The sequence below is a fragment of the Nannospalax galili genome, unplaced genomic scaffold (assembly GCF_000622305.1).
Source record: "Nannospalax galili isolate Female #2095 unplaced genomic scaffold, S.galili_v1.0 scaffold11, whole genome shotgun sequence".
Classification (NCBI taxonomy): domain Eukaryota; kingdom Metazoa; phylum Chordata; class Mammalia; order Rodentia; family Spalacidae; genus Nannospalax; species Nannospalax galili.
Window position 1 is genome coordinate 6,923,985 of NW_008330735.1, and position 23,056 is coordinate 6,947,040.

The 23,056-nt window shown below is 42.3% G+C and overlaps 1 protein-coding gene across 3 annotated transcripts in view; it reads left to right on the forward strand.

Moving 5' to 3' along the window:
- The window catches only part of Kiaa1549l (KIAA1549 like), a 342,411-nt gene that overhangs the window by 199,218 nt on the left and 120,137 nt on the right, over positions 1–23,056 (forward strand). For all 3 annotated transcript variants that reach the window (XM_029555337.1, XM_029555339.1, XM_008851663.2), the window contains 5 exons: positions 2,744–2,963; positions 3,778–3,911; positions 10,823–10,985; positions 12,982–13,041; positions 19,019–19,170. In XM_029555337.1, the coding sequence (XP_029411197.1) occupies positions 2,744–2,963; positions 3,778–3,911; positions 10,823–10,985; positions 12,982–13,041; positions 19,019–19,170 (729 nt within the window). The remainder of the gene's footprint in view (positions 1–2,743; positions 2,964–3,777; positions 3,912–10,822; positions 10,986–12,981; positions 13,042–19,018; positions 19,171–23,056) is intronic.

The following is a 23,056-nucleotide window of genomic DNA, read 5'->3' on the forward strand; positions in this document are numbered from 1 at the left end:
TATATATACATACCAATAACAACAACAACAAACTCCAAACTATTCAGACTTGTAAACTAAGTCTCACTTTGTCTAAAGTTCCAGCAGCAGACAGGGAAGTAAACAATTTTTTTCCCCTCCAAATACTTTAATGCCAAGTATTGCTTAACAACTGCTGGCTGATTTCAATGGCATAGCCAAGCGATGGAAGCGTTGTTTTACACCCTTGGTTTGATTCCAAGTGTTAAAGCAGTAAATGCGATTGGCAGTCAGTGGACTCCCTTTTATATCCCTTAAACTTGTCATTCTGGCTTCCTTCTTTGATGGCCTGTGTGACAGCTGCATTCAGCGTAATGGTCTCTCCCCACCAATCACACCAAGGACCAGGAATGAGATTTTGGCATACCCTCTATTGGCCATTGTCAATCTCTTTGTCTACATTTCTAAAAAATAAAAAGAAGGGAAAGAGAAGAGAGAAAGTGAGGGAGGAAGGGGGAGGGAGGAAGGGAAAGAAGAAAGGAATGATGGGAGGGAGGGAGGGAGGGAGGGAGGGAAGAAAGGAGAGAGGGAAGGAGGAAAGCACTTCACACCGAGTATTGATGGTTCTTGCACCAGAAACTTAACAAGTTTTAAAATGGAAGCTGAACATATGACTGTTCTCATTTACTTGCTTGGTACAATTTTCACTAAACTTTGCCCTTCTCCAACTACCTTTGCAGTTTGGGTCTTTTCTGTATGTCATTGCAAACCACTGCAACAGTTAGCATTCTTTTTTAAATTACTGTACTTTAAAAAGCTTAATGCATCTCTTTTGATATTTTTTGTATTAGTACTATGAGTAGAAATCAGCATCATTTACCACAAATAAAAGGTAGTGGTAAAATGAGAATGGTTCACACAAATAGCTTCTTAAGTCCAGCTAGCTGATGCTGCCTGCGGAGGGCTGGGAGGCAGAATCTGGTATACCTTGATTCAGCTATTGGTTCAACCATTTAAGAAAAGAGCTGGCAGGGGTTAGTGAGGTGTTAAGAGCAAAACCCTGAACCAAGGCTTGCTCTTTGAGGTAATAAGATGGGCTAGAAAGTTCACAGTTTGCTGACTGGGTGAGTTGGTTTTCTTTGGAGCCATGCCCATGCTCCATTTTGAAGCCCCTACTTAGTCTTTTATACTATTTGTAGTAAAAGGACTAATGGGGAAAAAAACACACTTTGAAGGGATTAAAGTACACCTGTATTATGGAAAAGCCAATTGTCTTTGTTTCTTTGGAAAATATATGTTATTTAGGGCCTCATGCATGCTAGGCAAGTGGTTTTCCACTGAGCTATATCCCAGCTCCACATGGCACTAAGGCAGCTGCAAGAATAAGGGGGAAAGTAGGCAGGGGTTCAAAATTCCCTGACATAAAAGTCTAGTTTTACAAGATAAAGAACTCTAGAGATGGGTGGTGGTCCTGGTCTTATCTGTTGTCTGTGTATTTAAAATTTCAATGAATAGTACACTTAAACATGGTTTAGATGGTAGATTGTGAGCTGTACTTTACCACAATAAAAAAAAAGGGAGCTGGGGATACAGCTCAGCAGTACAGCACTTGTCTAGCATGCACAAAGCCCTGGGTCCCAACACCACACACACACACACACACACACACACACACACACACAGATATGAAATGAAATCATGAAGCAATATCTGCAATACATACATATTTGTATGTGAATATATCTATATATTTATATATGCATGAGCTTAAGTACATATATATGAAATATGTATTCCTAGGTAAAAATGACTGGAAGGAAATGTACCTAGCAATTACTGTATAATTGTGTTATGGGAGTGGTGGTTGTATTTGAGGCAATTGTTGTTCTTTACTGTTTTCCAAAAATGCTACTTCTATAATAAGCATCACATTAAAAAATATAAAAAAACAAAACCCAAAACTATAAACATAAACAAAGTACAGTAAGAATAAATTCTTAAGCTTCACAAGTCTTTCCTTGTGAGCTCAGGTCATCAATGTGCTTTAAGATGAAGCTTACTGACTCATACCGGCCTTGGCCTTGAACCAGTGTGATAAGCCAAGGATGGAGCCAAGTCTGAAAGACTCTTCTCTCTTCTTCAAGAGAAAGAATTCTTCCTTGGTTACTGTTTTGGCCCATTCCCAGAAGGTGCCCTGCTTAATTTGTCATTTCTGCCTTTTAACTCTCATAAACGGCAAGGAATTTTATAATGTTTTTGTTCTGTCTTGTCTTGTTTTGTTTTGTATGAGACAGGATCTCCTTTTAGGCCCAGATGACCTAGAAGTCGCTATGTAGCCGAGACTGACCTCAATCTTGCAGAGACCTGCCTGCCTCTGCCTCCTGAGTGCAGTGATTAAAGGTGTGTGCCACCATGCCCAGTCAATAATGTTGTTTTTACCAGCATCTTGGTCTTTAGAAATTTCTTCTGTCTGCTGTTTCCTCCCTGCCTTTGTGATGATAATTACTGCTCATCTAATCATATTCAAACATTTAATGAATCAAAAAACTCGGATTTAGCTTTATCTCATGTAGATTTAATGTGAGGTTTATTTTGCTGTCTTGTGATACTTTGAAATTTGCCAATTCACATATGTACTTTACAGAATTTTGGTGATATTTGTTAAATGAGAACTTGGTAGTTCACAGCCTTACTAAGTAACAGCTGCGGCTTTAACAACACTAAGAAGAACTTAAAAATACTGTAGAAATAAACAATGAGTTCTGGGGGTCCATTTGTTTTGTAGGTGGACATTCTGGAATATTCTCATAACATCACAGTTGGTTATTATGCTACCAAAGGGCGGCTGGTGTACTTGCCTGCTGTGGTGATGGACATGCTGGGTGTTTATGGAGTCAGCAATGTCACTGTAGATCTGAAGCAGCACACCTCCAACTTACAGTCTGTGGCAGTCCTGGCCTCCCCATGGAAGCCCCAGCCTGAAGGCTACTTCCAGCTGAAAACAGGCAAGTCACAAGAGGGAAGGATTCCATCATTCTAGAACCAGCCAAGTGGATCCGCTGTTTAAATGCTCCACTGCTGGCTGCTCTGTCATCTCTCAGAGTCCTTGTACATTCTTCAAACTTCCCTGCTCTTCAGATGTCCCATTCCCATGCCTAAACTTTCATAATCCTGGCTTTCTGACTTTCTTAGAAATGGTTCATCGTAGGAGCTTTTCTTCCAACTCATACAGTTTGCGCATAAGAGCACAGAATTCCATATTTTTTTTTCTGTCTTAACAATGGATACTAAGAATTGAGCATCTATAAAATCTACAATTAGGAGTCAACTGGTTCCACATGTCACTGAATCAGAGTTTCCAAGTAAAGACTGTGAAATCTTTCTCTTAAGCTCCCTTGTGATTTCTGATTTGCCAAGTCTGTAAACACAAGACTGGAGAGCCCATTGCAATGGAAACAATCAACTTAAGTAATGCAGGACACTTGATCTTCCCCATCCACAGAAATAGAAGGCATTGAATCCCTCAGGTTATTATTTGTCATCTTTGAGCAGATGTCTACATATTCTAATGAGATCAAGCCACAGTGTCTTTTGCATTGGAGGGAGTCTCAGGTTCAATCATGCTTTTAATTATTCTCTTCCACAAATCATTTTAGGAGCCACTTTCAAGACTATAATCAAACCTTGTCTGATCTTGCTGTTTATTTGCCTAATTTCTCTAACCTAAAAGTCATGCTGTTTTGTATCATGACTGCTATTAAATTTGAGGAACTAAGACATAGAGCTTTGGTGAGCACTGATTTATGGTTCCCCTTCTAGTGCTGCAGTTTGTGAGCCAATCAGACAACATACAGTCCTGCAAGTTTGCCCAGACAATGGAGCAGAGGCTGCAGAAGGCGTTCCAGGATGCAGAGAGAAAGGTCCTCAACACCAGAAGCAACCTGACGGTTCAGGTAAGGAGGAGGGGCTTCAGACTGTATGGTAGACAGGTAGCCCTAAGGCATATGTTGGCAAGAAATGACATGGGTCCCCCATTTCAAAGCTGTCTTATACAAACGTAGTTTTGTATTTTGTTATGTAGACAGTTATGGCATTGGTGAGGATGGCTGGGGTCTGGCCATGACAGGTAGGATGCTGTGTCACTATGAGCCTGCTATGGTTTGGGGATTTATATTTATTTTTCTCAAGTAATGCTCCCTTCAGCCTTTCTAATGAATTTATCATTTAAGAAATGGAACCTGAGTATATCATATAAGATGAATCAAGTATCTCATATAAAATGAATATATGAATTGATTTAATTTTTTTACATTATAGTGTGTGTGTGTGTGTGTGTGATGTGTGTGGGGTCACATGCCACAACATAATGTGGAAGCCAGAGGACAACTTGTAGAAGTTAGTTCTTTCCTTCAACCATGTGGATCCTGGGGACCAAACTCAAATTGTCATGCTTAGTGGCAGGCATCTTTACCTGCTGAGCCATCTTGCTGGCCAATGGATTGATTTTAAATGAGTAACTCCTCAATATTTGCCTGTTCTGTGATTTTTCATTGAGTCCAGATATCAACACAAACAATAATCACATGCAAACAAAAACACACCCACAGACATACACCTATATCTCTTATAGTGAGGACTTTCTGTCTTCCAGGAACTATGCTTAGTGGTTTACAAATATTTTTCTGTATCATACTCAAGATATTCTGAGATATTTTTATCTCCATTTTATTCAAGCAGAAACTGAAATTATGAAACTTCCAGAAGATCACATGGTTGGAAAAGAATGAAGCAAAGATGTGAGCCAAAACTCTGTCTTCTTACCCACTAAACTGTACCAGCACTGATGTGCAGTGCGTGGATTCTTTCCCAAGGAAATCCCGTTCCTGGTACACCATATATTTGGCTTCTCAGCTGATAGCACCGAATGTCTTTTTCAGACCCATTTTTTTCTTGCAATTATGTAGAAAACCTCTCAATAAGGATAGATGCTTCTCAGTGATATTCATCCAGCCCTCAATTGCTCTAATTAATGCTACTGTTCAATGTCTCTGTTTTGACTACTGAACTAAAGCCTTTGCAATTAGACCTGGTGCTTTTGAAATTGACATTTTGCATAAGTGAATTATCAGCAGAGCCAATATGATGTAGAAAACATGCAATTTAATTTGAAGGAGCAGCTTTCCTTTTCTAGACTCAGGCAAAGTGGACAGGAAAGTATCTCATTAGGACTTGGTTCTTATTAGACTAAGATCTAAAAATGTGTCTCAGATCAAGATTTATTTTTTTAATATTTTATTTATTATTTTTTTAAATTTTATGTGTATGCATGTAGGTAAGTGCACCCGTGTTGTGCAATGCCCGCAGAGGACAGGAAAGACTGTCAGATCCCCTGGAACTGGAGTTACAGACAGTTGTTAGCTGTCATGTGGGTGCTGGGATTCAAACCCGGGTCTTCTGCAAGAACAGCCAGTGTTCTTAACCACTGAGCCATCTCTCCAGCCCCTCAGATCAAGATTTATGTAAGGAATGTGACTCAGCTCTAAGGGCAATCATTTTCTTTTGGATTGGAGCTATGGTCCTAACAGGTACACAAACCTAGGTGGTCCTTGACAGCAGAATATACTTTAGTTTTACTCAGGATACAGAGACTTCTTGAGTACCTGCTTTTTATCATACAATAAGAGGGACATCAAGATAAGTAATTTGTCCTTGGCCTCAAGAAACCTTGTGTTGTTGTGAGCTGGTTATGGGCCATCAGATGAAACTTAATCAATCAAGTAATAAACTCCTTGGAAAAGTCTGCAACTATATTTTAGATGCTTGTTGGCATGCTGAAAGCCTTTGAAATTAATGGATATTTGGGTGAATTATTTTATTAATCCCATTTCACAATTGGCTGTGGTCAGTCAGAAGTAACAGAACCATATTTGTTGTCTCGATTTAGCAACCCCCCTCTCGGCCCTTATATCATACATGGATAACTACGTGCTGACCACCCTCTTGGGATTATGATAATGGGGCTGTTTATTCAATTAATCTGTTTTTAATACCTTTTCATTTTGCTCTATTAAATATAATTTATATGGCACCTTGAATCCTTTGTGGAATAAAAGCATGGAAATATTTATCAGAGAGACATTAAAAGAGGGATTTTTCTAAAAAAAGCCTGTAACACTGGTATTAGGGACTAAATTACAATTGCGTTAATGATGACTGAGTTGTGACAGAATCCAAGCTTACAAGGCATAAACAGAAGGCCATGATGGGCTCATCCACCTGAAAAATTCCAAGCTTATTGACTTCAGGCACAACTGGATCCAGGTGCATCACCACTGTCTTCGGGAAGTTCTTTCTTCATCTTTGACTGGCTTTGCCCTTGGCTGGCAGCCTCCTCACCTCTGTTGAGCGGTCCTTGGTACTTTCAGTTCTTCCCTCATCCTTATTGCTTACTATCTTATGGAACTGAAATGCCTTTCTTTCTGTTATTTTATTCCAAACTCTGGAACTTGCTCCTGTTTGTCCTACTGTGCCCATTTCTGGATTGATAAGTTTGGACAAGGAGATGAAATATCCTAGTCAACACAACCTGACACAGTTGCCACTCCTGGAACCTAGATGGGGAGCTGCACCCAAAGCACATGGATAGAGGGGAGAGGGGAAGTGGCTCCTCAGGGACCACAGTGCTGATGTTGTAGGAGGCAGATGCTGGGAGCAAAGCAAACAGCATCTGGTTCATCAGTTTATGGTCTAATTGAGAAAATGAGCCAGCATGAGTGAGTGAGAAGAGATGGGGTCAGAGGCTGGATACATACAAGAGTAAAGGGGTGAGATGCTGGAGAGATAGCTCAGTGGTTAGGAGTGCTTGCTGCTCTTCCAGAAGACCTGAGTTCTCAGCACCCACAGCAGGTAACCTGTAACTCCACCTCCAGGGGATCAGAGGATTCTGGCCTCTTTGGATACCCATGCACGCATGCACATAGCCACACACAGATATGCATAATTAAAAAGAAAATAAATCTTTGCAAAAAAGAGTAAAGAGGTGAGTGTGTACATTAAAGAAGACACAGAAACCTAGAGACATAGCTTGAGTTTGTGGACATAGCTTGAGTTCAGGGAGACCTTAAAATATAAAGGTCTTAATTCCCCCAGTGGGAATTGCAGATTGAATGTAATCCCTGCCAAAATCCCATTCTGGAGGCAGAAACAGGAAGATTACTACAGATGCAAGGTCACTCTGATCTGCACAGCAAGTTCTAGACTGGCCAGGGCTACATAGTAAAATCCTACCTCAAGAAACAACAACAACAAGAAAACCCAAACAAACAGAAATGAAGGAGGGAAGGAGGGAGGGAAGGAAGGAGGGAAGGACGGAAGGAGGGAAGGAGGGAAGGAAGGAAGGAGGGAAGGAAGGAAAAAAGAAAGAAAAGAAAAGAAAGAAAGGAGGAAGGAGGGAAGGAAGGAAAGAAGGAAGGAAGGAAAAAAGAAAGAAAGGAGGAAGGGGGAAGGAAGAAAGGAGGGAAGGAAGGAAGGAAGGAAAAAAGAAAGAAAGAAAAGAAAGAAAGGGGGAAGGAGGGAGGGAAGGAAGGAAGGAAAGAAGGAATGAAGGAAAAAAGAAAGAAAAGAAAGAAAGGAGGAAGGAGGGAAGGAAGGAAAGAGGGAAGGAAGGAAGGAAAAAAGAAAGAAAAGAAAGGAGGAAGGAGGGAGGGAAGGAAGGAAAGAAAGAAAGAAAGAAAAGAAAGAAAAGAAAGAAAGAAAGAAAGAAAGAAAGAAAGAAAGAAAGAAAGAAAGAATCTTAGTGTTTATTTTTAAGGCAGGGTCTTCTGTAGACTTATCTGACCTGGAACTCATTATGTAGACTTGCACTGCCATGCCTAGCCCAATGGTTTTGTTTTTGTTTTTTTAAACAGAAGTAGAGAACTCCATCCTGGAATTCAAATGGAACCTTAAAAGACCTTGAAGAGCAAAAGCAATCTTGAGAAGGAAGGACAAGTTTTACATTTCACACTTTCTGATTTCAAAACTTAATAGAAAGCTATGATAGTCAAAATAGCTTGGTACCAACATAGACAGACATACCATACAGACCAGTGATCTATACAGAGAGACCAGAAACAAATCCACTTATGCAGAGTGAAATGGCATTTTGCCAAGACTGGTCCATGGGGGAAAAAGACAATGAATTGGGAAAAGTGGTTATCTGTATGCAAAAGAATGTAGCTGAACCCTTACCTAGGAACATTAACCAAAATTAACTCAAAAATGGATCTGAGACCTAAGTGTAAGAATTAAACCTAGAGGGCACACCGTGCATAGAAGAAATTTTCATGACCCTGAATTATTGGACATGATACCAAAGCATAGGGACTAAGAGAGACATTACCTCATCAAAATTAAGAACTTTGACCATTGAAAGATACTATCAACAGAGTGACAAGCACCTACAGAATTGATACAAAGTGTACAAATCACCTCTGTGAGTGGTTAACATCCAGAACATACAGACACATAACGAATTCCTGTGATGTGACATTAAAAAAAACTTAATTAAAACTGGATCCTGGGTTTGAGTCCCATCGCCATAAAGAGAGAAAAGCAGGAGGAGGAGGACAGGAGGAATGGAGGGAAGGAAGAAATAAAAGGCGTTGAATGATGAATATTTAATTGTGAGATACCATTTCACATTTATTAGGATGACTAGCTCAAAAGCAAAACCAAACCCCCAGAAAATAATAAGTGTTGGTGAGGATGTGGAAAGATTAGAATAGAAATAAGGACTGAAATTTTTATTTACTACAGTGCTGCTGATGAAACCCAGGGCCTTGAACATTTGAACATACTAGGCAAGGGCTCTATCACTGAACTACAGTACCCTCAGCTTTGAAAATGATCTTTTAAGAAAAAAATTATTATTATATTATGTGTATCTGCATGTGCACACAAGTACAGGTGCCAGCAGAGGTCTGAAGAGGGCAATGGATTCCCTGGTGCTGCAGTTATAGGCAGTTGTGAGCACCAGACATGGGTTCTGGTCACCAAATTCAGTTCTTCCTTAACTGCTGACTCTCTCTCCAGCATCTGGTGGAGACTCAGAATTGTCAGGAAGAAGTGCTTTTCTGAGTATCTTGGGACAGTGGTCTGAACAAGTGACTGAACCACATTCCAGACAAATTTTCCAGAAAGAGAGTAGAAGTTGATCAGAACTGTTGGTGCAGATGACCCTTAACCATGGGACTATGGCTCTGAGATAGAGAATAGAGAGACAGCTGCCATGTGTGTGGAAAGTGAGTAGCAAAGCAGAGAACTATTCGTCACAGCTTTGTTCAAAGCCAGGAGTGAGCAAAGCTATAGAGATGGCACCTCAGTATAAAGGGCCTGGAAATTCAGGTGGCAGCTAACCACCAGGTAGGAAAGACAGGACTCAAAGGAAGAGGACTTGAGAGTTCAGTAAAGACACTGTATGAGTAACTTTTTGCTGCTATGATAAAATACCATGACCAGAAGCAACTTAAGGAAGAAAGTTTATTTTGGCTTACCGTTCCAGAGGGCTAGCCCATAATAGTGAGGGAGGCAAGGCAGCAGGAAGCTGGGAGATCACGTCTTCAACCACACACTGGAAGCAGACACTGAACTGGAAGTAGGGGAAGTAGGGTGAGGCTATAAACTCTCAACCCCCACCCCACCCCAGTGACATATGTCCTCCAGAAAAGCTCCACCTCCTAAAGGTTCCAAACAGTGTCATCAACTGAGGACCAAAAGTTAAAATAGGTGAGCCTATTCTCATTTAAATCACCATATGCACCATTAGGACATGCAGCAGGGACAGCTCAATACCCAGGCTGTGGTTGGGCCCTGATGCCTTGCAGGGAGGATGGCCTGATACAAGCATCCTGACCTCCCTTCTGCCCCATCTCCTTTGCTCACTCAGCATCCTTCAGCTAACATCAGTGAGCAACAGAGCCATTGCATGGTCTTGGGGGCCAGCCTGTGGGATGCTCAGCAGGACACATAGTGGGGCTGCAGCAAGGAGCTCTGGAAAGGAAGGGTTGACACACTACACAGCACCCAGCAAAAGCATCTCACCAAACCCAATTACTTCCTGCTGCTTCCGTTTTTCAAATCTGTGAGATATTTTTATCCATACATTGACCTAGAAAACCTCATTTTTCCAGCAACTAAAAAACTGAATTAGACAAATGTGAGAAGAAATCCATGCCATCGCATCAGTTTTTTTTCCTTGCATTCTATACTGAATTCATTGTTCACAAAGAAAAGTAATTGCTCTCTAAAGAATCTGTTTTGTATTTGTGAATTATGTTTATAATCAGACTAAATCATGCTGCTCATGACACCAGATATATATTCCTTTCTTTTCTATCTGAAAAGTCCCTGAACATTTGTGCTCATCTTAAATTAATATCCCTATGCTTTCTTTGTTTTTTATTTCCATGATTATCAAAATCACTCAAGACAATTTAGCCACTAGAAAAGACACACTAGGGGTTAAGAACCAGAAGTCAAACTACTCGGATTCAAATCCTGACTCTGGCACTCAATGAGCTGTGTGACCATGGGCAGATCCCTCAATCACTCTGGGCCTGAGTTTCATCATCTGTAAAAGGCAGTCCTAACTGGACACCCCTCCCAGGGCTGGGTGAAGATTGAGATGATGTGTCCACTGCATCCCAGTGCCCAGCTTGCAGCTAGCGATCTGTAAGCAATGACTTGTATTCCTGTCTCCTCCTGGCTGTTTCCCTGCTGTCCTTCCATTGCAACCCATCACCTGTGTTGGAAGTTCCCCTCCTTTCATCCATGACACAGACCCTCACCTTTATTTGGCTCTCCCCTTTGCTCCTGTGTCATCCAGATCCTGAGCACATCCAACGCCTCCCAGGCCGTGACCTTGGTGTATGTTGTGGGCAACCAGAGCTCGTTCCTCAACGGCACGGTGGCCAGCAGCCTCCTTAGCCAGCTCTCCGCTGAGCTGGTGGGATTCTACCTCACCTACCCTCCACTCACCATCGCTGAACGTAAGTTCGTCTGCTTCCGCCTCACATAGAATGGCTCTACAGTTTTCCCTGACAGCCTTCCTTCATCCAGCAGAATGTCTGTTGTGCCAGGCCACATGATGTTATCTCGAGCATCTGGAAAGTGCAACAAATGGGGGTTGAACTGGTGAAAAGTTCTTTGCACACTGAAAGAAAGCCCTTGCTTGATTTCTAAAATAAGCCTATCAGGTAGGTACCAAACTAGAAGAGAAAATCGAGGCCCCAAGAGGGTTCGCAAGAAACCGGCTTTCCCATAGCTAGTGGGACAAGGAAACTGGAATGGGAGCCCCAGCCCCTGTGTTCTGAGCTTACAGCTCTGCCTTCCAGAGCATCTGTCCTTGGGGCAGTCCAGGTTGCCATGGTTTTCTCTCCCCTCTGCAAATGTTCCCAGACCTCCAGGTCCTGCTGCCTGAAGACAGCATAATGCAAACTATTTATGATCAGCATCGTGACTTCACTTGATGAAGTCCCTGGTAGTCTGAGGCCTCGGCTCTCCCTAACATTTGTTACATAATCCTCATTATTCCCCAGTCAACATGGACTTTGAAGACAGTGCAGCCCACATTTTGTCCTAAACACTTACTGAGTAGCTAAAGGAAATGAAGTTGTTCCCTAAATTTAGTTATTTTTGCATTTCACAAGGTCATTGGGCAAAAAATTTTTATATATAAAAACAACACCTATGGCAAAATCATCACATAATTTCCTTCTATGGCTGTTTTTGATGCTATTAATGAGATAATAAGCGGGAATGGTACACTTGTGAGTGAGCAGTCGATTAGAATTTTTTGAATGAGTGTTTACTGGCAAGCTTTAGCAAACTTCCAAGTAGCAAGAAAAGATGACTATAAATTTCATGAAAAGATTATGTCATATAAGATAGCATTATGTCACACTATAGTATAGCATATGGAGAATTTATATTCTTTTACCATCTTGATATTCTGATAACAAAAACGGTTGAGATTTATTGAACAATAAGGGTTGGGAAAATGGCTCAGTTGATAAAGTGCTTGCTTTGCAAACTTGAGTGCCTGTATTCACATTCAATCCCTAGTACCCATGTTAAAAAAAAGAAAGAAAGAAAGAAAGAAAGAAAGAAAGAAAGAAAGAAAGAAAGAGAAAGAAAGAAAGAAAGAAAGTCAGACATGATAGTGCATGCTTTTAGTCCCAGCACTTGGGAGACAGAGGTAGGTGGATCTCTGTGAGTTCAAGACCAGCCTGGTCTACATAGTGAGTTAGAGCCCAACTGGGGCTACAGGGAGACCCTGTCTCAAAAAGAGCAAAAAAGGTAATACCAGTGCCAGTCTAGTCAAATCAGTAAGTTCCAGGTCCAGTGAGAAACTCTGTCTCAAAAAATAAGATGGAGAGCAATTGAGGAAGACACCTGACATCATCCCCTGACCTCGCACACATACAAATATATATACACACACACACATGAGCATGTACGTACATATACACAAGAAAAAGATTTAATGAGCTATATGCCAGGCAGTACACTAAGTCCTTTACATGTGTGAGGTCTGGTAGTCATCACACTTGTGAAGCAATATGAGACCTTTTGCACCAAGTACTGGAGTACCACATTTAAGCCCTTAACACTGGAGATACCCTTCAAGAGACAAGCATTTCTTATGACCTTAGCAGTGTTGGATAATCTGTACCGAGGAAGCCCCAGCTAAGACATGCTGTCACTCTGGGTCTTGGTGCTAAAGTCATTTTAAGAAGGTTTAGATGGAAAACTTCAAAGAGCAGAACCCCACAAGTGCTGAAAACTCCTTCCATGAAAGTTGGTCCTTTCCTGAGTCTTTGAGTTTTCTGAACAGTGAGGTAGCTTGGTCTGTATATCACAGAGCTCCGAGCAATGACAGGGCAGGACTTTGTACTTGCCAGCTTCCCACTTCTCTGTGCTCCCCTCAATAATTTCTATTCATAAAGCTTACAAAAGAAATTTTCTGTTTCTTACTCATTTTAGCATTGGAATATCCCAACCTTGATACATCAGAAACAACGAGAGACTACTGGGTCATCACAGGTAAACTCTTATTTTTGTTTTTCCCTCTTCACACCATTACATTGGTTTGTCTAAAACTGTGTGCCATTTGGTGTTAGGACTGACACTTTTTTCATATTTTATTATTGTTTTTATTTTATGTGTATGGGCGTATTGCCTGTATAATATATGTAAGTGCACCTGTGTCATGCAATACCCATGGAGGTCAGCAGAGGGCATCCGATCCCCTGGAACTGAAGCTACAGATGGTCGTTAGCCACCATGTGGGTGCTGGGAATCGAACCCAGGTCCACGAGAGCATCTAGTGCGCCCAACCGCTGAACCATCTCTCCAGCCCCCAGGACTGGTACTTTTCTTTCTTGCAAATCAAGGAGTTCCTTCTGCAGGACTGGAAGGGAATAAGCTAAGAAAAGACTGAAGATGGCTATTGATAAGTAATTTGGAAATGGTACCTTGAGGGTTGCATCCTTAGCCTATCACAAGCAACATCATTAATGTGTGACATCTGGGGCATGTCCATATGAAGTGGTTGTCTGGGTAGATGGCAGGCCTTTCTGCCCTACCCTCCAAAACCCACACGAAAGCCAGAAGGGCCAGATGTGTACTGCTCCTTCTCTGGCAACATGTCCCACCCCCATGCCAATCTTGGTGTGTCCTGATGGTGAGAGTGAGTGGAAGTAGAAATACAAGACTGCTCTGGTGGCATTTTGTTTCTTTTCCTTTAACATTTTGTAGCTGAACGTCATGAAACAGGAAAAGCATTCTGTTTATGTTTTTCAAAAGCCAGACAGTGGCTCTAAAAATGAGAAAAACAAGGATTGGGAGTAAATGGGGAAGACAGATGTTTGTAGGAGGAAAAGTGGCCAGCTAGCCATCAAAGGGAGGACATGGAGCCATGCATTTGCTGGGGCTGCTGTAACAAAGCACCACACAGTGGGGAATGCAGACAACAGAATTCTTGATATTTTGGAAGTCTGAGATCAAGGTGTTGATGAGTTTGGTTCCTCTACCCCTCTCCTTGGCTTGTAGTTGGTTACTGTTCCCATTTGTTTCCACGTGGTCTTCCCTCCGAGCTTGTCTGTGTCCTAATTTCCTCTTATAAGGACACCAGACACATTGGATTAAGGTTTACCCTCATCACCTGATTTTACCCTCATTACTTCTTTAAAGACCCTCTCTCCTTCTGTTGCCTTCTGATACACTGGGAGTTATGACTTGCATATGTGAACTTGAAGGACACAGTCCAGCCCGTCATGAGGCAGTAGAAAGATCCTGAAAGGCATGGCAATGTATCTGGGTGAGCAGACTGACCTCAAACTCCCTTCCCTGCTCCATCTTTCCCTCATTGCTTTTCCAAATAAGTGGTAGGTGGGCTGCTTCCTAAAATATCAGCCAAGTAGTTCATGACCTGCTGGATGAGTCCTGCCAGGACTTCTAGACCATTTTAACTGCAAAGAAGGCAAACTAAAGAAACACATTTTTAACAAATTAGAAACCACCCTACCAGGATGTAAGCCTAAGAGAGAATCAGGGCTAACCCAGCAACACATTTCTGAGCCAGCAGGTTATGTAATGATATAAATGCGTGTTTCTTCCTCAAGGAACAGAGTCTTTTCTCCCTCACAGATATCCACCCGCCCCCCTTCTCTGAACTTTAAAGGTCTGTGTCCGGTGATCACACATCTACTCTTAAATTCAGACTGTCCTTGACAGCCACTAGTGTCATCCCCCTCCCCCACCTTATCTTCCTATGCCTTGCCCTGCCTTACTTTAGTAGTGTAGCCTTAAAGGAAAGCCATGCACGTACTATTGTTTCAGGGCTCCCCTTGGGCTTACCCCTGCACACTCACTCATGTAAACCTCCTTCTTCCTTGCTGTCATTGCAGTTGATGGTCATGACAGAATGGCCTCTGTCTGGGGTCAGTTGTACCAACTGATTAGTGTTTGGAAGGGCCTGGAACCATGTTTGGGGATGACCCTTCTGCCTTCCCTGGACCACTATCTAAATGCCTGGGCAGTCACTGCCAACTGACCCCATCGTGAAAAAAAAGGATGGTGATTAGAGCGTGAGATAAGTTTGCCCAGCTGTGGCCCTCAGACCCATCACCACAGGCTGTAGCCTCTGATCAGTTTCCAGCAACTTCCTGTTCTGTAGTTTGCATTACAAACCCTGCATGCTTTCATGGTTTCCAACCAGACTTAGATTAAATATGTTTGTACGTTGTACACTTCCCTTCTCAAAGAGGGTGGGTTCTTCCCTTATGGAAAATCACTGACTTAAGGTGATCCCTGGAGTCTCTCTTTATAGATAACCTAAGGGCCGTCCTGCCATCCAGGGATACTATAGCTGGGTTTATAGAAATGAAACAAAATAGAAATATCCAGATTCAATATTGGTGTCTAGGAACTGGAGAAATAGCTCAGTTGGTTAAGCGCTTGCCATACAAGCAGGAAGACCTGGTTATATCCCAGAACCATGTCAAAAAGCTGAGCATGGTCATTCCAGCATTGAAGAGGCAGAGACAGGCATATCCTGGGGCTCACTGGCCAGCTGGCCTAGCCTAATTGGTGTGCTCCACGCCCAAGTAAGAGACATTGTCTCAAAAACAGGGTGGACTGCACCTGAGGGATAATACCTAAGGTTGAACACACACACACACACACACACACACACACACACACACACACACACACTATTGGTGACTAACAGGTAAGAGTCCATCTTGGGTTTATGCATCTGTCTTTATTTCATTCATCAAAAACAAAAAAAATCCCAGACCCAGTAATAAATGAATTGCTTTTGTTCTCACCTTTGGTCTTTACTAGTGTGTTCTTGAGCCAGTCTCTTGGGTCCTCTGGGACTCACATGTTCACCTGTAGAATGAGGGAGAGGCATTATCTGAGCACAAAGTCTCTTTGAGTTTGAATATGTGGGATTTAACCACAAATGAAACAATTTAGCCCAAGTACAGGAGGCTGATGCCTGAGTGATATGTGCATCTTAGAGACCAGTGCAATGGCAAAGAAAATGAGAGGGGAGATGTCACAGTCATGGAGTTTTTGGACCAAATTCCTCTGATGAAGCTGGGAACTTTCATGCTTCCTCTGTACTGAATCTGTGGTAACTGGGGTTGGCTAACTGAGAGGGCCCTGGATGGTGAGCTGAGGTTCTGTGCACACCCCCTCCACTGCCTTCCATGTACAGATGACCAGGGAGAGCCATGATCCCTGGGAGAAGGGAGGGCACATTCTGGGGCATGGATCCACACTTTCCATATATCTTCCTCTGATAAGAATGTACCTAGCAAGAAGGGGGCACATGTGACAATAGCTACCACTTAGTGACATCCTATTAAGAACCTTATAGCACCACTGTTAGAAGCATTATTTGCTGAATTATCTGCTCTTTATAATTAGAGGTTACAATCAGGACTAGAGAATGTTCTGATAGGGGACTAAGGCCCAGAGAAACTACGCGCCTTGCCTTAGGAAGGGGAGCCAACACTCAAACTCATGCCCCTGCTTCCGACCCACAGCTTCACCCAGCTCACAATTCCATTCTCTTTGGAGAGAACTGCAGTAACATTCATGAGTTGCCCAGGCTTGATCCCTGTGTGTCTGTGAGTGCTTCCCACAGTCTCCTGCACTTACTCAGGCATTTTTTTAAAAAGAACATAAAGTAAAATGTTACATTTTAAATGTACAGTTCAGTGGTAAAAAGAATGTCCACCGTATATACAACCATCACCATTAACTACAGCTAGGACTCTTTCTATTGCCTTTGTCTGTCTGCCTTTGAACTGTGGTTGAGATTCCCATAAACTAATCCTGGGATGCCCCCTCTCTTCCTCTTGCCCACCTGTCAGAAGAGGCCAACTTAGAAGTAGTATTTCAGTGATTTGACCTGTAATTTTACTAGAGGGGGTGACTTTGAACCAGCAAGATCACAGGCTTTCCTGTCTGGGGTGAAAAACCCCTGTGGAACCCAGGGAGTCCTCTGGGGACTGACATCGTGGGAACAACACAGCGGTGTTCATCTGTCTTTGCAGGTACTTGACTGAAAAATGAGCTGGTAGTATCTCATAAGGGCCCTAGAGCTGTTTTATACCCTCCAAGGGGATTAGTTGGCATTTATGGCTTCAAAGAAGTAATTCCAGAGACCCGGCTGTGGGTTTTATTTCTCTCTTGATCTGTATCAATGTCTCATCTTTGGCTGCTTGGTCTGGCCCTGGGTAGATGTGATTGTAAGTGCTGGCTATGGTCAGTGCCCTGCTGGACTAGCTACCACAAACACAATTCACTCTCTATGCATAGCTGTCCCCATATCTTGGTGAAGGAGTAGTATCAATGATGCTAGGCAGAACTATGGTAGAATGAACTCAATTAAATGAAAACTCTCTGTTCCATTCCCAGTCCTTGTTAAGTTTTGATCTCTATATTTAAAAATTGATCATCAAGGGGTTAGAGAGACAGTTCAGCAGTTTAGGGCATTTACTTTCTTGCAGAGAACCTACATTCCATTCCCAGCACCAGTCACAACTGCTTGTAACTCCAGATCCAGAAGTTCTGATACCCTTTTCTGGCTTCTGCAAGTTACCTGAACTCACATGTACACAATCCTACATATAGAAATATGCATGTACATGTAATTTAAAAACTAAATCTTGGGCTGGAGAGATGGCTCAGCAGTTAAGAACACTGGTTGTTCTTGGAGAAGACCTGGGTTCGAATCCCAGCACCCACATGGCAGCTAACAACTGTCTGTAACTCCAGTCCCAGGGGATCTGACAGCCTCTTCTGACCTCTGTGGGCATTGCACAACACAGATGCACTTTACCTACACGCAGGCAATATACACATATACATAAAATAAAAATAATAAATAAAATTTTTTTAAAAAACCTAAATCTTAAAAAAAAAAAAAAATCCCTGATCATCAGTTTTAGCACCTAAAAGCTTTTGGTGTGACTGTGTTTGAAGGCACTGTTTGCAGACTTGAGGTGAAACATTGCTTCCCAAGAGATGTAGCTCAAGGGCTAAACTTTGGGCACAGACGGAAAAAGGCAATTGTCCCCATAGAAATGGACAACAGCAGGCCTAAAAGGCCCTAGTGCTCATTACAACCATCTCTCATGCACTGTGTCTTTCCTATGGATCCAGACACACTAGGTATTGGCTTCTGAAGCCTAGCCACGGAGAGGAAAGGGCAAGAAGGGATTCCATGCACCTTCCATGCACCAGGTACATGCTTGATGCATCCTGTCTCCTTGATCCTTAGACCCTGTTGGGCATATGCTTGCTATGAGGTATACTAACTCAGGGACTCCAGTGGCTTGCTGAAGACTCCACAATTGACAAGAGCCAGAATGGAAAGAAAGCCACTCATTCCATTAAGTTGTCCCATTCTTCCATGGGAGAGGGCCTGAGGGGCCCTGGGCAGCTTATGCTAAGCAACAGAAGGATCCCACCCAGGAGGGAGAGATACGGACATTGAACAGAATCATTTGCCTGGATATATAAGCTTGAGTTCCAGGTTGGAGCTGGGATTCCTCAGCAAAGCTCTTGAGAAAGAAAAATAAGCCATGAGCCAGGGCTCCCAAGTGGGAACCAACCCAATCCCCAATTAGCTGCACCTGCAACTGTTCTGTGTTTCCATATGGACTCTTCACAATGCATCTTAAAAAGTTTGGGTTTGATGCAGCAATATTAGAGATGTCACAACTTACAGAGGAAAGGTGCATGTTTTGGAGTCACATGGGGTTGGATTTGTGTCCTGCCTCTTCTGGTGACTAACTATATAGCCTTAGGCAAGACACTAACCTTTTCAATATCTTTAACACTTGGATAATGATTACTACTAACTCATGTGCTGCCATGGAGGAGAAGTGAGATAATGTTGAGTAAGCCCCAATGTGAAGTGGGGCATGATGGCCCTTTGTGGCATTGCAGAGCAGGCGGTCTGGGCTCTGAGCTTCCCCTCTGCCTTGTGCATCTTCAGTACTGCAGGGCGTGGACAACTCGCTGGTGGGCCTGCACAACCAGAGCTTTGCCCGGGTCATGGAGCAACGTTTGGCCCAACTGTTCATGATGTCCCAGCAACAGGGCCGGCGGTTTAAACGGGCCACCACCCTGGGAAGCTATACTGTGCAGGTAGGTGTGTGCGTGTGTGTGTGTGTGTGTGTGTGTGTGTGTGTGTGTGAGATGGTACTGGAGTTTTCCAATGACTGTGGGAATATGCTTCTTGGAATTAAATAACTGCTTGTTTCCAGAGGTACATCCATGCTGAACCATGCTGCTACATCTGATTAAGCCACTTGATCAACACAACTCTGAAGTTTTAGGAGCTGAGGATCCTTATCATCTTCCTCCATCATCAGTAACTGGACTGCCAGGAAAAGAGATTTCCAAACAGAGTCCACACTCATGCAGGCATTTATAAAACAAAAAGTTCTGTTATCTATATTTACTCAATTACAAAAAGAACCCTCCAAACTTATGATGGGCATAAGTGGGGGAGATGTAACAGGCACTGGTGTTGCTCTGCCCATTCCTCTTCCTTTCTAAGTATGTCACCTGGAACTCAGCAGCCAGCCTTGAATCTGTACTGCAGGGCTGGTTCTTGAAATGTCAGAACCTCCTTTGTCCATGTTATGCTGGCTAAGGATGAGCCAGTGGTGGAGCCCAAGTACCCCAGCTCCCTCTCCTCTTGGCTAGAGGAATTCTGAAATGTGTATTTAAGATTAAGCTCTCCAGAGCTTTCCCACAGAATTGAGTCTTAGTCACTCGCAGTAACTGGCATACTAAGGCACCCTGTGTCTCCCTTCACCTTCCTGTCACTACCTCTCAGAGAGACCATTCATTTCTCTGAATTGGTTTTTGAAAGAATCTAGTCAAGGCAGCAGCCCTCCCCATGCGGCTCATCCTGCCTCTCTAGATACCTTATCCAGTTCCTGTGAGAATGGGAGTGTCTCTAGCATATTTGAACCAATCCAAGTATCTTGACTATCATGAACTTTACCAATGAGAACCTATCTCTGCCATTTGTTATGCTAATTAATGAAGCTCTGCTGATCTTGGTATCAATTACAGGTATCCTCATGGTAGTGTGGCCTTCTTAATGAGAAATTAGCCAGCTTCCCCTGGAATGTGAACTCCTGATTAATAGCAGGCCACATTTCCATAAGTGCATAGTGACACTGTTTATGAGGAAACTGCAGATCTTAACACCATCCAGCTGCAGATCACATCCCTGTGAAATCATGAAAGCCAAGCCATCTTTTCTTCCTCAGAGAGTTGTATCACATTCAGGATGGACTCTCCTCAGCCCCTTATTCAAAGTCATGAATAGGGTCCCTTGTCCTATTAGATGTTGCTTTGGTTTTGAAAGTCTGCTCTGTGACAACCTATCACTAGATAAAAGGATGGTTTATTTCATGTGCCAGATTTGGAATTTCCTCTCTGATTTGTTTCATGTAAACCCTATAGTTCACACTTTGTCCAAAAGAAAGTCACTGGTGACCAGATGACTGAAATGGGATTTGAGTCAATCCAAGAGAGAGAAAGGGCCATCTTACAAGCCTGGTATTACTTGTAAACCTAGCAATTCTGCATCTCTTAGCAGTCCAGAGAGATGGCTTCTCTGTGTTTTCTCAGTGCTCTGTGTACTTGGCCTTGTAACGGTCTAGAAAGTCAGAGTATAGCAGTGTTTGCAAATCTCTACATATAGAGGCTATTGATTGCTTTCAACGTCACTCTTTGGTAATTCTTGGTGAGAGGAAGTTGCTATCAAGTTGGAATTGAGTGACGTTAGAAGATATTTGAATTATTATTGACCTCTGCCAGGTGAATGCTGCCCACCTCCTTTCCATAGTAACATGCCCAAACTTCCCCCGACCCCACCCCTAAATCCACCATACAGAGTTTCTGTCATCCTTCCACTCAGAGTCCTTTGTTTCCAACATGAGGCAAATGTAAAACATGGCTTTCATGAATATAGAGAGTTAGATAGTTGGAATTTAAAGATATTTCTGTAGTTGATGTATCTGAAAAAGTAAGTCCCAAGAAGAACTCTTATGATTAATAAGCAGTTTTTTAAAAAATTTTTGATTCCATCTACAAACAAAGTAATACAAGTTTTAACTATCATTTAGATAGCATCCTTATCTACCAAAAACTAGTCAAATGGTATCATCCATTGTGGATGGAGATACAGTGAAATGGGCACCATCAGTCGCTGGTGTGAGCTTTCTGGGGTTGGGAGGGCATGAGTCATCTACACAAGAACATTTCAGAAGGTCACCAACTGCCTACTAGAAATAACAGAGACAGAGCAAAAAGGTAAAGACAGTATTTTACAGAGAATCTTCAGGAACCAGTTCTAAAAAGTGCCTAGAAGGAGAGGGCTTCCCTGGACAAAGCCCTTTGGGCAAGGCCACTTCTTGTTTTGTCTATTTTGAGACAGGGTCCTGCCATGGAGCCCTGACTGGCCTCAAACTCTTAATCCTCCTGTCTTGGCTTTCTGAGTGCTAGGATTACAGGCATGTGCTACCATGCCTGACAGGGCCACACTTTGAAACTTCTTGAAGATTCCCAGAGGGATATTTGCATACCCAAACTAAAAATGAAAAAAGTCAAGTGGTTTCCAAATTTAAATGTCAGTAAGACCCTCACTTTTTCTAGTTTATAGATTTTAAACAAGGCTACTGCAACACACTTCTATACATTGAGTGCCATACATATCCACTTGACTTGGGCTTGTTGGAGTACAAGTGCTGGTTCATAGGTTTGGAAGATGTTAGTTCCGTGAGAACCTACCAGACCCTTCTCCAAGGAGTTGTATCATTTTGTACTCCCCCCAGCCAGACAGGGAGTTCTGGTTGCTTCACATCTTCCCAACACTTGGTGTTATGAATCATTTAACCACTGTGGGGGCTGGATTGGCATGTCTCAGCATTTGAATGATATTCTCCTCACTGAGCACTCCTTATATATTTACTGGGTAACCAGATATTTTCCTTTATGAAGCATCTGATCAGATTGTTTGCTTATTTTTATTGGTTCATATTAACATTTGTTTTTTACATTGTTATATACAGCATGCATTCAGAAGAATATAAAAATGCAGAGTTTAGGTATATTAACAAAAATAAGCCACAACCCAAAGAGTGAGAACATCATTCCTGCCTTCTTCTCAGAAGGTGTTTTCTCTAGAGCTATGGAGAGATGGCTCAGTCAGTCAAGTGCTTGCTGCACAAGCTGAGGACCTGAGTTTGGATCTCCAGTACCCATGTGAAAAGCAGGGCTCAGCAACATGCTCATGTAACTCCAGGACTCTGGGACAGAAATGGGTGGATTCCAGGGGCTCACAGGCCAACCAGCCAAACTGAATCAGTGAGCTCCAGGTTCAGTGAGTGATGCTATCTCAAAAACTCAGGTGGAGAGGGATAGAGGAAGATACCTGAGGTTGACCTCTGACTTCCACACACACAAGAGCAATGTGCATGCAGATGTGCATGTGGGAGCACACACACACACACACACACACACACAGAGAGAGAGAGAGAGAGAGAGAGAGAGAGAGAGAGAGAAACATTGAATTTTTTATGAGACTTCCTTTCCTCACATTGAAGTTAAGCATGATTCTGAATTTTATATTAACTTATGTCTGTATTTCCTATATAGATTATACCTTCCATATGTGGATCCTTAAAGAGTATTCCATGTAATTTTTCCCAATTCCGACTTTATATACTGTGGTTGTATTCCTCCACAGTGATATGAACAGACACAGTTCACTCATTTTCACTATCCTATATTATTTTATCATGTGACTTTCCATTTATTCAGTCTACTATGAATGACCTTTGGATTTTCAGGATTTTTATTTTTATGAGCAAGTTTCTACAAACATTTTTATATTCTATAAAACAACATCTGCAACCTATACTTAGAAAACATCACATTTATCATTTGATAATTATGAGTCAAAAGTTGAAATCCTAAATCTTCGATCATAAAGGGCAAGTTGAGATTACCA